This window comes from Mytilus trossulus, chromosome 12, assembly GCF_036588685.1.
Source record: "Mytilus trossulus isolate FHL-02 chromosome 12, PNRI_Mtr1.1.1.hap1, whole genome shotgun sequence".
NCBI classification, from domain to species: domain Eukaryota; kingdom Metazoa; phylum Mollusca; class Bivalvia; order Mytilida; family Mytilidae; genus Mytilus; species Mytilus trossulus.
Window position 1 is genome coordinate 39,671,466 of NC_086384.1, and position 16,859 is coordinate 39,688,324.

A 16,859-nucleotide genomic window follows, 5' to 3' on the forward strand; every position below is an offset into this window, starting at 1 on the left:
AGGTCACCGTACGGCCTTCAACACTGAGCAAAGCCCATACTGCATAGTCAGCTATAAAAGGCCCCGAAATCACAATGTAAAGTAATTCAAACAAGAAAACTAACGGCCTAATTCATGAAAAACAAATGTGTAACACATTAACATAGGACAACCACTTAATTACAGGCTCCCAACTTGGGACAGACACATACATACAGAATGAAGGCTTATTAGTTTGAAAATGAACTTGGGAATTTAAAAATAGAGAAATGAAGAGACCTGTTATTTGTCAGAAACTATTAACAAGAGTGCACATACTGAAATGTCTTGCCTTCTTTACTAATCATTAATATTATGTTGATAGTCCTAAATATAAAGCTTATTACAACTGTCACATAAACTTAATCAAGAAAAATAAACATTAATAATTGAACCATGAAAATGAGGTCAAGGTCAGATGAACCATGCCAGGCAGGCATGTACAGCTAACAATTCTTCCATACAACAAATATAGTGCACCTGTTGCTTATAATTTAATAAAAACAGACCAAAAAACAAAAACTTAACTATAACCACTGAACCATGAAAATGAGGTCAAGGTCAGATGACACTTGCCAGTTGGACATGTATACCTTACAGTCCTTCCATACACTGAATATACTAGACCTGTTGCTTATTGTATCTGAGATATGGACTTGACCACCAAAACTTAACCTTGTTCACTGATCCATGAAATGCGGTCAAGGTCAAGTGAAAACTGTCTGACGGGCATGAGGACCTTGCAATGTACGCACATACCAAATAAAGTTATCCTATTACTTATAATAAGTTATAATAAGAGAGAATTTAACATTACAAAAAAAAAAAAATTTCAAGTAGCTCACTGAACCATGAAAATGAGGTCAAGGACATTGGACATGTGACTGATTGAAACTTAATTTCCCTATCCAAGACATTACCCCTACTCCAAGCCCAAACATTTTTGTAGAGCATGCGACTTAAGATGCAGAAAGCTTGACATAGAGAGAGTGATCTGGCAGTGGCGGCTTCAACTTACTTCTTTTAGCTTTATATTTTAGAAAGTAGAAGACCTGGATGCTTCATACTTTGTACATAGATGCCTTATATTATGAAGTGTTTTTTTTACCTCATTTCATGGTTCAGTAACTACTTGAAAAACAAGCTCAAGACTTCTTGTAATGTTAATTTCTCTCTTATTATGAAAAACAGAATAACTGTATTATGGTATGTGTTTACCTTGCAAGGTACCCATGCCTGTTAGACAGTTTTCATTAGACCTAGACCTCATTTCATGGACCAATGAACAAAAAGGTTAAATTTTGGTGGTCATGTCCATATTTCAGATACTATAAGCAATATGTCTAGTATATTTGGTGTATGGAAGGATTGTAAGGTGTACATGTCCAAAAAGCAGGTGTCATCTGATCTTGACCTTGTTTTCATGGTTCAGTGGTTATAGTTAAGTTTTTGTGTTTTGGTCTGTTTTTCTAATACTTTATGCAATAGGTCTACTATATTTGGTGTATGAAATGATTGTAAGGTATTCATGTCTAGCTGACAGGTGTCATCTGACCTTGACCTTATTTTCATGGTCCAGTGGTCAAAGTTAAGTTTTTAAGATTTGCTCTTTTTTTCTAAAACTTTAGGCAATAGGTCAACTATATTTGATGTATTGAAATGTTTTATGATGTACATGTTGACAACTGCAGTTTTTTTTTTAATCTTAACCTCATTTTCACAGTTCATTGCTTAATGTTTAGTTTGTGTTTTGGTCTGTTTTTCTTGAACTATAGGTCAACTATATTTGTTGTATGGAAGGATTATAAGCTGTACATGTCGGTCTGGCAGATATCATCTAACCTTGACCTCATTTTGGTGGTTCATTGGTCAATGTTATGTTTTCATGGTTAAGTTTGTTTCTTAGATACTTTTAAGCAATAGATCAACTATATTAAAATGCATGATGCCATCAATTGATTGTAAAGTGTACATGTCTGACCTACATGGTTCATCTGACTTCCTTATTTTCATGGTTCATTGGTCAATGTTTAGTTTACTTAGCTATGTCTGTTTCTTAGAAACTATAAGTAGTTGATTACTATATTAAGTGTATTGAATGATTGTAAGATGTACCTGTATTGAATGATTGTAAGATGTACCTGTATTTCCTGTTAGGTTTATCTAACCTTGACAGCATTTTCTTGGATCATGTTAAGTTTATGTGACAGTTGTAACAAAGCTTTATATTTAGAACTATCAACAGAATGTCAATGGTTAGTAAAGAAGCAAAACATTTCAGCATGTGTACTCTTGTTTGCTCACACTTGTCATTCAGTAAATATCAAGTTAGAAAAGCAGGAAAAGCAGTTAATATTGACTTTGGATTGAACCAAGGATCTCTCGTTCACAATTGGAGCACACAACCACAAGACAACTTTTTTTTAACTCTCTTCACCTTAAAGGTTAAGCCATAATTTTGACGTCAATGTGTTTTGTGTACCGTTGATAATCTTTTAGTCATTTTGTTTGTACAGATGTTTTATTTTTTTGTTATTTGCCATAGAGTTGTCAGTTTGTAATCCTCTTGAGTTGAATAACCATTTGGTATCTTCCACTTTCTTCAAAATACTTTTCAGGCAACTATAAATAGAACTGATTTATCTTTTCAGTTTATTTCAAGCTTTTCAGGCAACTATAAATAGAACTGATTTATCTTTTCAGTTTATTTAAAGCTTTGTGATCTATCAAAATTAACTAGTGAATCACTTCAATAACAAAAATATGGCACGACTAACAATCAATGTAGAAACAACCATTAGACTTTAAGGAGACTTAATATTTATCGAAAATCTAATGCCCATTATCGAACACGTTCACATAAAAATGGAATATTTATAGCTTTAAGTTACTTAAAAATTGAGATTTTCTCCACCCTAGAAGTCATATCACTTTATATTATAATGCCACTTTTTAATGAGGGGGGATAGGAGGGGTCCTGATTCCGAAATCCCGGGTTTAAAAACACGATATCCCGAAATCCAGGACATAAAAACACTATATCCAAAGGTCCCGAAATTCGAAAAAAGAATTCCGGGACCCCGAAAGGGTCAATCCCGAAATCCCGAGCTTAAACACACAATCCTGGAGTCCCGATAATGGTCCTTAATCCCCCCTCTTTAATTTAGAAGGTAAACCTTGGAAAAGAAATTATTTTTTTATACTTGTATATGGAAGAGGGACGAAAGATACCAAAGAGACAGTCAAACTATTTCAAAATTTTATCAGTTAAATTAAAAAACATAGTCCAAGAAATTTTTATTTTCAGTGACTGTACATTTAACTTTTTGTTGGGTTGAAAATCTTGCATGGTGAAAAGTTTCCTTTCTTCCTTAAAAGGTCAAATGGTTATTACTTTAGATTGCTGTTAATTATATAGAGTATCACATACCACATATACAAACAATTTGACCTTTGTTTATACACACATACAATTTGACCTTTGTGTATAAACACATACAATTTGACCTTTGAGTATACACATATACAAACAATTTGACATTTGTGTTATGAAAATAATGCTATAAATTTACAAATGATAATTATACACATAATTTGATAAATATGCAGTAACATACTATAAATGGGAGATCCTGTATTCCAGTTTTAATAAGGGACAAAACTGGCTTCACAATTTCTTTTGGAATGAATGTTAACATATTTTTTATCTGGAAACAATATATATTATTTTTCAAAAATTCTAAAGCTGCTATTAATTTAGTTTTAAGGCAGGAACCATTTGATTTTCTGGGGGGGGGGGGGGGGGGGGGGGGGGGGCTATGGTTTTTTTCTGTACAAACTTTTTTTTTCGCCTTTGGCGAAGAACAATCCATTTTTTTAGCGACAAATCGAAAACAATTTTTTTCTTTCAATTTTAGCATTATATATAGTGGCAGCTGAGGGTGAAACAAACACTTTTTTTTCTCAGGGTCCAACACAAATTATTTTTTTCACCAAAAATGGAAACAAATTTTTTTTTCCAAAAAAAACAATAGCCCCCCCCCCCCCCCCCCCCAGAAAATCAAATGGTTGCTGCCTAACCTCATTACCTTTAATAATAGTGTTTTTTTTTCTACTGGAAGAGCTTAAGAGCTAACAACAACTGTTTATTAGTGTATATTAACTCAAAATCTGGGATGACAACTTCAAATTTCGTCAAATAAAATTTACATAGTTCTACAAACGTTTTAAACATAAAAAAAAACAATGCTATTAATAACTGACTAGTCAGCAAATAAAATTATGACAGAAATCATCAAAGGAATGTCCGATAAGGGCCTATTTTTGCCTCAAAGGAGTAAGTTCGGTTAGGGCCATATTTGGTCCCAATTATAAAGTCCATAGTAATAAATGTTTAAAGTTGCCATAAAGACATAAGAGAAAGTTGAACAGAACTGTTTTTGTCAAAGTTTAATTCTAACAGGTTGATGTTTACATCCCCAAAAGGTCAACATAAGGGATTTTGGTGAAATTTGACAAAATCACCTGAATTTTAACCAAATAAAGGACCAGGAAACATAGAGCGCAGGCATCGACAAGCTTAATATTCAAACAAGACATGTGAAATGTCTTCACAAACTTTATTTTAAAAGACCTTTTTTGTCGACGTATGCGCTCTACACATTTTTTAAACTAGATACCCCAAAGAGGATTGTGGTCAAGTTTGGATCAATTTGGCCCAGTTGTTTCAGAGGAGAAGATTTTTGTAAAAGATTGTTAAGATTTACGAAAAATGGTTTAAAACTGACTGTAAAGGGCAATAACTACTGACTTATTTGTAAATCTTACTTTGCTGAACATTATTGCTGTTTACAGTTTATCTCTATCTATAATAATATTCAAGATAATAACCAAAAACAGCAAAATTTCCCAAAAATTACAAATTCAGGGGCAGCAACCCCAACAACGGGTTGTCCGATTCATCTGAAAATTTCAGGGCAGATAGATCTTGACCTGATAAACAATATTACCCTATGTCAGATTGCTCTAAATGCTTTGGTTTTAAAGTTATAAGCCAAAAACTGCATTTTACCCCTATGTTCTATTTTTAGCCATGGCGGCCATCTTGGTTGGTTGGCCGGGTCACGTCACACATTTTTTAAACTAGATACCCCAATGATGATTGTGGCCAAGTTTGGTTTAATTTGGCCCAGTAATTTCAGAGGAGAAGATTTTTGTAAAAGTTAACGACGACAGACGCCAAGTGATGAGAAAAGCTCACTTGGCCTTTTAGGCCAGGTGAGCTAAAAAGGGGGCCATTTTAGGACCTTATCTAATATCCTCCTTTCAGGTTCATCTAACGAAACATTTTGGACACTTTTTAAACACTGATGTGTCTATTTCAATTGATTCAATTAGTTAATGTGAAAGATTTTAATTGATTTAGTCATTAAAAAGGCTCCGATTCAAGCTTAGTATGAAAAATCTATCAAATATGCCAAAAAGTGTCACTTTTCAGATGGTTTTTGTCAAAAACGAAAGTGGACGCAACTGTGTTCATCCTCAACCTTTATATATGTTATTCATTATCAGCAAATACAACTTATATTTCAATATTATGAATGAACACAAATGCAGCCACTTTCATTTAAGATGGAAACTGTCTAAAAATTAACTAAAATGCTAAAATTGTGAAGATATCCGTAATTTAGCATGACTTAATGATGCTAGTACCCGATATATGTGCATTGTTTTGTCAAAAACAGCCCATATTTATGTAGCAGAAGCATTCTACTTTTAAATTTCCAGTAAATAGATAAAAGATTACATTATCACAATTTTGTAAAACAGCTATATTTTTGGGCAAAAAAGGGGTCTTACTGATTACTGAACCTTCTCCTTCATTTCTTAAATTGTTTTTTTTTTGTCGAAAATCCAAAAATTTAGTTAACTGGTACACAGGAGTCTCCTTTGAAAATTACTTTAACAATGCACAAGTAAAAATGAATAATGGCAAAAAAGAACCTTAAAAATAAATCATACAAAAGTAAATCGACAACAATATCACAGATAAACATATAATCACATTTCATTGTATCACATAATCATATAAAAATATATGATGATGACAGATGACTGTTAAATGTATAAAAAAATACTGCCGACATGAATAAGTTTACAGTATATTGACTACAAGATGTTGTTTTCAGATCTTGTTCTGCTCTTTCTTTGACCTCTATCCCACAACTTCTTTTAGCTGAAGGTCAGAAGCTCTAATTAAGGGTGCTATAAACAGTTTCGTATAAAAAACTAGGGGTTATTCCCTGACTAAAAATAACCATGGAGGGAAACCCCTGTTTATTAACTCAATTGGTGCAAAAGTATCATGTTTTTTGTGTTTGATTGTAAAAAATAGTTAATTAGCTTTCAATTAAAACAGGTTGAATGATAGAAATATTTTTAAAAATTAAATTAACTTTACATGCTTTGAGGGGAGACAACTTTGTAAACATCCTGTTTTTTTGGCAGTGAAAATTGAAAACTTATTTGCAGCCACTGTAGCTCTTTTCGGAGCAGGAAACCGTACCCTGAAACAAGATTTTTTTGAAAGGCCAGGTAAAAACCTACAAATTTCATACAGTTTTGATTATGAAAAATGTGCATGGATCATGTCTTCATGTCTGTGCACATGACCTGGTTTCAAGTTTTTTCTGTCAAAATTAGAGCTTTTTTCCCCCATGTTCATTGGATGGAATGTTTTTAATATATTAAAAGTACACATTATTTTTATTTCATTATAAACTAGAGAACATTCTGATTCCAGTGATATCAAGTTTTATACAAGTATCTTTATTAATCAGTCCACCACTAAGGGTCACTTATGCATGGTCCCTAAAAATGTGACGTCATAGAAAAAAACTGTTGATTGCACCCATAGGCCTCCAAGTATGCTGAAAGTGGTTTTAAACACCAGCAATAAATCAATCACAACTCATTTAAGGTGGTACCTAACACTACAGGGAGATAACTCTGTAAAATCAGTAGAACTTTAATGACGTTGTGTTCATAAGGGAATATTAAGCTTCTCAATGATCAAAATAAGTGTTTGTCAAACTGCTAAATAACCAGTGTAATTTTTCTGATAAAACTCTTGGTTCAATTTTTTTGAAATTTTTATATTTTTGTCAAAGGGTCAAAGTAAATACTTTTTACCAGGCAAAACTTGTGGTTCTCTTCAAGCTTTCAGCTTCCTCCACCAATTAAAATGTGTTTAATTTTTATTGGTGGAGGAAGCTGAACAAAAGTAGATGTGGGGTATAGGTCAATTTATTAGACAGCAACCCATGACAAAAAAAAAGACACAAAAGACATATAATAGTCAAGATATAGTCTTAAACAATAGACAGTTGTCTACAAAAATAAATATGGCAAGCATTGAATCACCAAAAGTCTTAGTTAAAAGACTTTTATGATGGGGTATTACATGAGATTTTTTTAAATGTTTAATCTTTTACACAATTTATAAACAATATGTACCAAAAAGTATTTGTCAAAGTGTTAAATAAATCGAAAAAAAATATACAAAATTCTAATTTTACAAGTAGTAAAACAAAAAACACAATATACTGTCACAGTGTGTATAAATTTCCCCCCAAAAAAGAAAAAAATATATATAAGCATGATAAGTGCCAATGTCTATACATGCTGTGTCTTTGGTAAAGCAAGATACTATTGTCAAATGCAAATAAATTTAAAAAAAAACCCAGTCTGTTGAAACTGAAAGAGTGTAAACAAACTCAAATGTTTAGCCTGTGTTATTGATCCTGATAATTGTTAATATTAAAAGTCTTTAAAATCTAAGTTTTACAAAAGATATCACAATAACTTAATACTATCAAATTATGTCCATGAAAACAAGGTCAATGTCTGAACAACCATGAAAGATGGATTTGTACACCTTACAATCATTCTATATACAACACATTCTTGACCTATTGCTTTTAAAATATCAGAAACAGACCTAATCATGACAACTTAACATTTATCAATGAATTATGAATCATGAAAATTTTGTCAATGTCTTGCATTCTTTGAGTACAGCATTTTCAAATATACTCAAAAATAGTTTCAAAATCATGTAAGGGTTCAATTGAAAAGCAACTAAACAGCTTTAAATATTTCAAATTTTTAACTGATCATAATAACAGATTATTTTCATTTATAATATATACTTTATCAAAGATAGTTCTTTATATGGATAAAGTGAAATTCTCATTCACTTTAAAATTTCTGCATTATATCAAAAATTATTGAAATTATATTTACGTATTATTGAAGAATTCTAACATGATCATAGACGTGTATTTTTGACAACATAGGCATTCTCTTTATTGAACATGTTATTTAAAATTTTTGCATTTTCTTATAGTTTATATAAATAATTATTTTGACATCATAGGGTAGAACTGTTATCTAATGCCAATAAAATTGATGAATTCAAGATTTCATGAACAATCCTTAATAAGATGTAATTTACTAACTGTTACAAAATCAAAATATTTTAACAGGCAATAAACAAAAAAATGAGATTCAAAATCCTTATAAACAACTAAATTTTGACCCCCATTTAAATATTTTGTTCTAAAAATAACTCAAGTCTTATCTTTCCACCAATAAAAGTAAAGTTCTATCTTGCAACCCTGCTTCACCAATGAGCTGGGACAAGTCCGTAAAAACAGCTCTTGGTGCATTACAAGATAAAGTATACTGTGACAAATCTGAACATAGAACATTTTCAGCGTATTGTTTCACTGACTCTAACTTTTCAGTGATGCGGAAATGCCGCTGGACCCGTTTACCATCTGGAAGTTTAACAGCCAATAACAGTCTTTCTTCATTATCTCCCGGTTCGTCTGACAATCTATGAGGTCTGAAATGTTGAAATTCTTGGTCTTCGTTAGCACCTGAATCCTCCTGATCTGTTGTATTCTGCAAATTATCCGGCCCACTGTTTAATATGTCTTTTGCTGACGAAAATGGCTGTTGAGTAAATGATCCTGAGCCTTTACTAGCAGCTGATCCTGATCTCTGCTGCTCGTGTAAATGCAATTGTTTTGTTTGTTCAGCAAGTTCATCAGCTCTTTCCTGATTGGACATTGTTTCATTAGCTCCTATTGCAGGAAGTGGTTTGTATCGTAAGAAGGAAGAATGAGGTCGTACCATTGTTGAGTCTAAAAGAGAAAAGCATAATAGTTATGAAAACATATATCAAGCCAAAGCTCACAATACAAATCATACCTCTTGCAAAGTCCATGATTTGATAAAGGAAAACCCTAAAATCATTTACTGAATTAGTGGAAGAAATAAAATGGGAGATGCAAAGGTATATGTAATTATGACTTTGTGAAAGTTTGACAAATATTCAAAACAACCTGGGACTCTGTTCAAATACTGTAAATTATAAGCAGTCTGAAAATTTATTTTTTCAAAATTTATAGTTCATATTCAAGTTTAAATCTGAAGCTTCTTTTTTTAATGTAATTTGGTTGTAAAGGAGTAGAATCAAGTATACTTTGTCATGTTTGTATAAAGTTATGAAAATGCTTCCACTCTATAAAACAAATATGTGTAGACCATATCAACAGTGATTCGAGTGAAATAAAAACAATTTTTTTTTAGTTTGTATTCTGTATGTTGTAATTGTTATGGAAAACAATGATACATGTCTTTTATTTGGATATTAAATAAGGTTTTTAAATATAAAAGAACAATTGTTGTCTGCAAATGAAAATTGAAAGGAATCGTAAAAATCATCCATCTTGATGTCAAACAGTACAAGTGTAATAGGGGATCTAATTGGGGGGTTCCGATCCCGAGTCCAGCTTACTGTTTTGTCAGATTCCTGTATCCCGCTTTAAAACACTCTGTACGTTAGCAATTCTCATTTTTTTGTCATTTCCTGGGTCCCGCAAGACCTCATTTCACGCCACAATAATCTGACTTTCACGTGTCATGCTTACAAAAATTTGGCAATCCCACGTCACGCTTAGACCCCAATGAGTTCCACAGTGTAATATTGTCAACAGATAACCAGTGCAATTTATTGATTATAATTCCAGAGATTTCAAACTTATGTCTTCTTTATATGTTACTGTAAATTCAGAAATTATTGCGAGGTTTTTATTATTGCGAATAATGCAACTGAGTTGTAAACGCAATCTCGCATTTTGTAATATTTTAACTGAATTAAGCATAACTTTTTTCAAAATCGTAAAAATTAAAATCGCATTCAAGTGTAAAATGACAAAATTGCAATAATAAATGCACGCAATAATTTCTGAATTTACAGTATACATGTATTCATCTTACCAGCAGCCTGGCTATAAGCATCATCATTTACATATTGCTCTTCCTGCCGTTTTCTACCACTTTGTGGTCTCTTTCTTGCAGACTTTGGTCGTGATGACCGTGGTCTAGAAGATGGGGGTCTAGGAGTTTGAGGCTCTTCATGAACAGGCATGACATCTGACTGATATGTATCTGAATTATCCACATTCTGATAATGTCCATATTTATATCTATTTTTACCACTTAAAATTGGGGCATACCCATCTGGTGGATTTTCTGAGGATACCCCATAATCACCATATGATTGGCTATCCTGATGTTGAGTATCAGTGTACTGATATTGTTCATTTCCTGTATAAGACAGGGGATTCTCATATCTTTTGTCGTATGAATTGCCATCAAAGTCAAAAACTTGTTCCTCATTAGGATAATCAGGCTGTTGTTGTTGTTGTCGTCTAGGTGATCGATGACTGTGGTAAGGACTTCCCAGGGGGCTTTTCTGAATTCCAGGATCTCCTTGATAAGGTGGACTACTTAATGGACTCCTTTGATTTGTTTGTGTTTGGTATGGACTTCCAAGAGGACTTCTCTGTAATATAAGTTTTGTATCTTATGTTAAATCAAGTCATTTCTTTAATTGAACATTGATTTAAATATTAAACCAAAAGTTTAGACTCTTTAAGACTTATAATAAATTTTTTGATGTAGTTGCAGATTTTATCAAACAGATTTATAAATAAGACAATTTAGTTCTTGAAAGTCTGGTTTTCATATGATGCTAAACAAGAATGTGTCCTAAGTACACAAATGCCCCACTGGAACTATCATTTTCCATGTTCCATGAAACGAGAAATTGGGTCAAAACTCTAATTTGGCTTTTAAATTAAAAAGGTCATATCATAAGCATCAAGTGAACTAAGTTTCAAGACAATTGGACTTCAGCTTCATCAAAAACTACCTTGACCAAAAACTTTAACCTGAAATTCCCACTTTCATTTTCTATGTTCAGTGGACCGTGAAATTGGGGTCAAAAGTCTAATTTGGCATTAAAATGAGAAAGATCATATCATAAGCAACAAGTGTACTAAGTTTCAAGTTGATTCAGGACTTCAGCTTCATCAAAAACTACCTTGACCAAAAACTTTAACATGCGGAGGAACAAACGAACGGATCCACAAACCAGAAAACATAATGCCCCTCTTCTATCGTAGGTGGGGCATAAAAAAAAAAAAGAGAATGCGTCCATGGGACACAGATTCCATATCATAAGTATGTTTTACTGTATTTTTATTATAATACCTGGTTTCCATGCGACACAGATTTCATATTATAAGTAGGTTTTACTGTATTTTTATTATAATACCTGGTTAACAGTTTCTCTAGATAATAATCTAAATGCAGAGGGTGACTGAGCAGACAAATATCCCTCAGCTGGTGATACAGACATTTGTGATGGTGACATCTTTTGCGAGGGACTGTTTCCAATTGGAGAGTTATTACCTCCCCCTGGCGAAGAATTTTCTGAATCACTACTCTCAGAGACAACTCTTGGTTCTTGTCTTGAAAATTCATCATAGTCATGTCTATAAAACAAAGTTTATGTAGGAAATAAAAATATCATTGGATAAGAAAAAAATTCTATTCAAATTCTGAACAAGTTTTAAAAAAAAAAGTCTTTATCATGATGTTATTTTAGCAACTTTGGGTTCATTAATTTTCATGGGTACAGTTTAATTTTGATGTAATGAGAAAAATATAGTATTTTGATTTTAAATGATTTCTGATTTCATGGTTTTACCATTTCAATTCTTCATACAAATGTACATACATATATACATAATTTAAATTTTAGGTTCACTTTAACCCTCGAAATCCACAAAATTGGCCATGGTATCCCATAAATAATTATGAATCCCCAGTAGTCTAATTTATAAATAGTGTAAAAACAATCTTTTCAATAAATATATATGTGAGTATATTTGAGGCTAGCCAAGCGTCGTTCAAAATACATAAAATTCAACTCTCAAGAGAGCAAAAATATCCTACTTGGTACATTTGGAAATTTCACATTTCACAGGGCTTCCTCAGTAATGAATCGGTACTTTATTATTTCTAGGTCTTATATTTTTACTAGATTAATACTCCATTTTATACAGGTTTCAATTTGTGACTGATTCAAACCTAGTCAATAGAAATTTACAAAATAGTTACTATGCATACCTGGAACTTGGTAAATAATTAAAATATTTGTGTGATCTTGGATACATGTATATAAAAGGATTTGAATCATCCTTGCATTGTAAAAACCATATTGAAAGTTTCTTTTGAATAATATATAACTTATATCTAAAATTTAAAGATCAAGATAAAATTGAGAACGGAATGGGGAATGTTTCAAAGAGACAATAACCCGACCATAGAGCAGGCAACAGCTGAACGCCACCAATGGATCTTCAAGAGCATATTTGGCCTGTTGGTCAGATCAGAGGTACCTGGTTTTGAACTACCTAGTACTGTACAAAACATCAGGGAACCAGTGTGGTCTAATATGCAATATTCAAGTTTTTTAAAACCACAAGATTTTCATACCTATCAAATGTATCAGGTCTAAATCCAACTCTTGAAGTAGGTCTTCCAGTTTTTGTTTCATCAAAAATTTCTTCTCTGCCTCCACGAGATTGCGGTCGAATTCGTCTATAGCCTCGTCCAGTTCTTGGACGTTCCATTGTTCTTTCCATTAGGACAGGACTGTGGTTTTGTCTATACATTTCTGAAATTAAAAATCTATGTTAAAAAGAAAACATTTGTTGTTGGCTAGCTCAACACATTTTACATAATATGTATCATCTGGATCCCTGTTTAAACAAAAGTCATGGATAACAGTATAGAATATGCAGGACAAAATTTTTTTTTTGCTGGCTTGATTTATAGCTGCCACAGAAAAGTCACTCCCCACAAGGGGGAATTCTATTGGATCTGGACTCTCCAAATGCGATTCTTACTGGCATTTGGCGGGTTGGCGAGCAGAGGTTTTAAACCCTGTTGCTGTTGTGCTTTTCATAATTACCTAGTCAGACTTTAAATTTCAAAATCATGCATGTCCAGTTTGTAGAGTCTGTATTAGTTATAATTCTGTTACTTTGGTAAATTGTTTATATCTATTGTTGTAAGATCCCTTTTGATTTTTATAAATTTTAGATTTTACATTCCCGAGTTAAGATTTTATTCATTAAGCATTTTTAAGTTATTGCTCAAAAACTGGAAAACCCCCGGCCCCTTAATGAAATGAATAAAACTACACAAATTGGAAACAAGTAGTCTAAAATAAATAAAATTCAATAGGGAGCTCAAGTCAATAGAATTAAACAATTAACCAAAGTTTCTTGCAAATTGGCCAAATTGTTTTCGAGGTACAAGTATCAACCGAAAACTGGAAAATGACCCCTTTTTTAATGAATAAAACTCCAAAACATGGAAATGGTAAATCCGAAATTTATCAAAAATGAAAGGGATCTTACAAGTCAGGTCAATAAATATAAACTAATCACCAGTATCATGCATATTGGTTTTAGAGTTTTTGAGTTAATATTATAGACTAGAAGAATAGCTCTGGTAGCATGGATGGAGGCGGTTACAAATGTATATACTTACATGTACACATTAAAACACATCTGCTTCCATTTCTACATTTTTATATATCAATCAAAGATGTTGTTTCAAACAAAAATAAAATTACTGACAAAAGGGGAACAACTCTCTCTTACACACAGAAACATACTCTGACCACACTATAAGTTATATGGTTCGCTATCGACCCCCTACGGATCCATAGAGGGTTAGAAAAATCCATAGGGGATTCAGCCTCCGGCCTCACCCCATATAAATTTTATTTACCCTCTATGGATCTGTAGGGGTCAGTAGTTAACTGTATAACGAATTTATCAGACACTGAACTTTTTCTGCAGTGTTTTGTTGAAAAATAAAAAATTAAACACATCAACATAAACATGATTAATAGATGAGGTTGCCATTAATGCGTCATGAACCCCATATGAAACTTACTAACACCATACAGTCTCATAGGGGGTCACCACGTGACGGCGTTTAACCAATCACAACGTGATAATTCATCTGTGGTCCGATAAATACTGATATGTAACATTAATGTCCGACATGTTGACAGTATACCTACATACTACCCGAAACAGGGGTATAAAAAGGACTTTTGACAATATTATTAATATTATTATGAACCTGCATAAGATTAAGAAATTACTAGGAATCGATGAAGAAAACATTAATAGAGACAATCGTAATGAGATATTGTGCCATCTGGAAAATTATTTAACGAAGTCTGGTAGATTCAAAAAGGTAAACGGACAGAAAGTCACAGGACATAAAGTTACAAATTTGATAGGACGAAAAGTCACAGGACAAAAAGTCACAATTATTTTTTTGACAATTGTTTGAATATATAAGAGAAAGATCTTGAAATATTTTCTTTTTATTACATCTATTTATTTTTCAGTGTATGACATTGAACATAAGCTTTGTTAAATGAAAAGTTATCAAATTTTAATCATGCAAAGGGGACATTTCTTGGCACCATGAAGCCATTTAAGTACAAAGTCACTTTGACATTTTGTTTTCAGAACAATTATTTGTTCATCATTGATATTTATTGAATAAATTTTTATTACAAAGTTGCTTTATATATAAGAGTTCAAGAAAAAACCAAAACTTTGTTTTTAAAACTATTTTTTCTTGTTTAAAGAAAAATACTCTAAAAACTGAATTAAGACTTTTTATCCTGTGACTTTTTGACCGTGACTTTTTGTCCGAGACTTTTTGTCCTGTGACTTTCTGTCCTACATTCTTCAAAAACACTATACAGCAAAAAACACTATAAATCTAAATCAAAATTAAGTCAAAATTTTTAAAGCAGCAGCCACCATTTCAATTAAGTACATGAGTGAACATTACATATGTGAAGAAACTACAAAAGAGGAAATGTACACAAGTATAAATTTACAGTGTCATTTGGGACACTTATCCTACCGTAGTCTAAGATCGTTCATCTTGTCAGTTCGTTAGGTATTTGTGTTTGAACTTAACACACGGGGAAACTCCGCATTGATGTCACTACGGTACTTCTGGCGTAGAAAAACAGTGCAAAATACGTTTTTTCTGCACTTTTGAATAAAAAAACATTTCTAAAGGTAAGTTTTCATTGTTGTTCTCAATTATTGCCAAAAAATGCCAATTTTCTAATGCCCGTTTCAATCCCAACTTCCGAATATTTAAAAACATTCTAGAACTTCAAAAAATCCCATTTCCGGCCTCCATTGCTTTGAGTACATTCCATTCAGCGTCATCAATCTTGTGGCAGGCAATATAGGTCAAGCAAAACGTATTTTTAGGAATTTAGAAATGACATGCTCCTTACCTCTTTCTCGATTTTCCCGCGAAAAAAGCTCAACCAAAATGAAAGGAAAACTATATGAAAAAACGATGCCCATGCCATAATTTTGAACAGGCATATAGAGTTGGTTAATAAGAAACCATTTACATTTATTTTTCATAGAATTTTCTTTTTATTCATTATATAAAGATCGATATTCTGACCATCATGACTGTATGTAAATATTCATACAAAATTCCCTTGATGTCAAAAGGGATGGCAAAAAAAGAGTTTTCCTGTTGAATAAAACCCAGAACTATTGCAAACTATTTTGAAGCAATATCCCAGAAAGAAATAACGTAATTGCTGTAGACTGAAAAATCCCCTAATTGACAGTAGAGCAATTTGATTGGATATAACGAACTGACATCACGTGATTTTGACGCCATTGAAATTTTAATGTAAACAAACAAGGTCAGAAGGTTCCGTATGGGACATCATTGTACATTTAGTTACTGACAAACAATTACGAGTTATCAAGCTTGCCAATGCATGGTTATAAAAAATTAAAGCTAAGTCTACAGAAAAAAAAAGCCTTAGTATAACGACTTATCATTTCATCTGGATACTAAAGACTAAAGAATTTTATCAAATAATTATGAGTCCTGAGTGATGCCCTGACGAACAAAAATCTAACCAAAAGCTTCAAATAGGCCATGTTAATATTTTAAACATATTATCTTAAAACATTGTCAGTCCATATGTTTCCTCTGCATCTAACATGTCCTAAATTGCCTTGAACTTGACGTAATAACAAGGTCAGTTTATGAAAAATGCAATGTAAAAGGTTGTGATAAGGTTCTAAGCACCGTCAACATTTCTGTATTCCACTGTAGAGTAAGACGGAAGATTGTCAGAGTACTGGACGTCTGCATGGTCATGATTTGCGCTGTACCTCCCTCCATGACGACTAGCAGGACGACAAGAATCCGCCATGTTGTTTACATCATTCGTTAACAAATATTTTCGACCTCATTGGTCAAAAATAAAAATGACAAAAATATTGAATAACTATATTACTATTTCTTATACATAAATCGTTAAAAATTTATCG

The 16,859-nt window shown here is 32.4% G+C and overlaps 1 protein-coding gene across 1 annotated transcript; it reads right to left on the reverse strand.

Moving 5' to 3' along the window:
- Positions 1-7,209: 7,209 nt before the first annotated feature.
- Positions 7,210-16,746, reverse strand: LOC134692052 (uncharacterized). Its single transcript, XM_063552413.1, has 5 exons — positions 16,615-16,746; positions 12,934-13,114; positions 11,708-11,927; positions 10,366-10,933; positions 7,210-9,227 (listed from the first exon to the last, which is right to left on the reverse strand). Exons 1-5 carry the CDS (start codon positions 16,739-16,741, stop codon positions 8,656-8,658), a joined length of 1,668 nt encoding a protein of 555 aa, XP_063408483.1. The 5' UTR covers positions 16,742-16,746; the 3' UTR covers positions 7,210-8,655.
- Positions 16,747-16,859: the final 113 nt, after the last annotated feature.

Bases quoted from the DNA above. Each gene is read 5' to 3' on its own strand.
- LOC134692052 (XM_063552413.1), bottom strand. From the start codon at position 16,741: ATGGCGGATTCTTGTCGTCCTGCTAGTCGTCATGGAGGGAGGTACAGC. The intron at 13,115-16,614 runs GTGCTTAGAACC...TTTTAATTTCAG, and splicing joins GGAATACAGAAATGTTGACG to AAATGTATAGACAAAACCAC. The intron at 9,228-10,365 runs GTAAGATGAATA...TTTCTCTTTTAG, and splicing joins TGCTTATAGCCAGGCTGCTG to ACTCAACAATGGTACGACCT.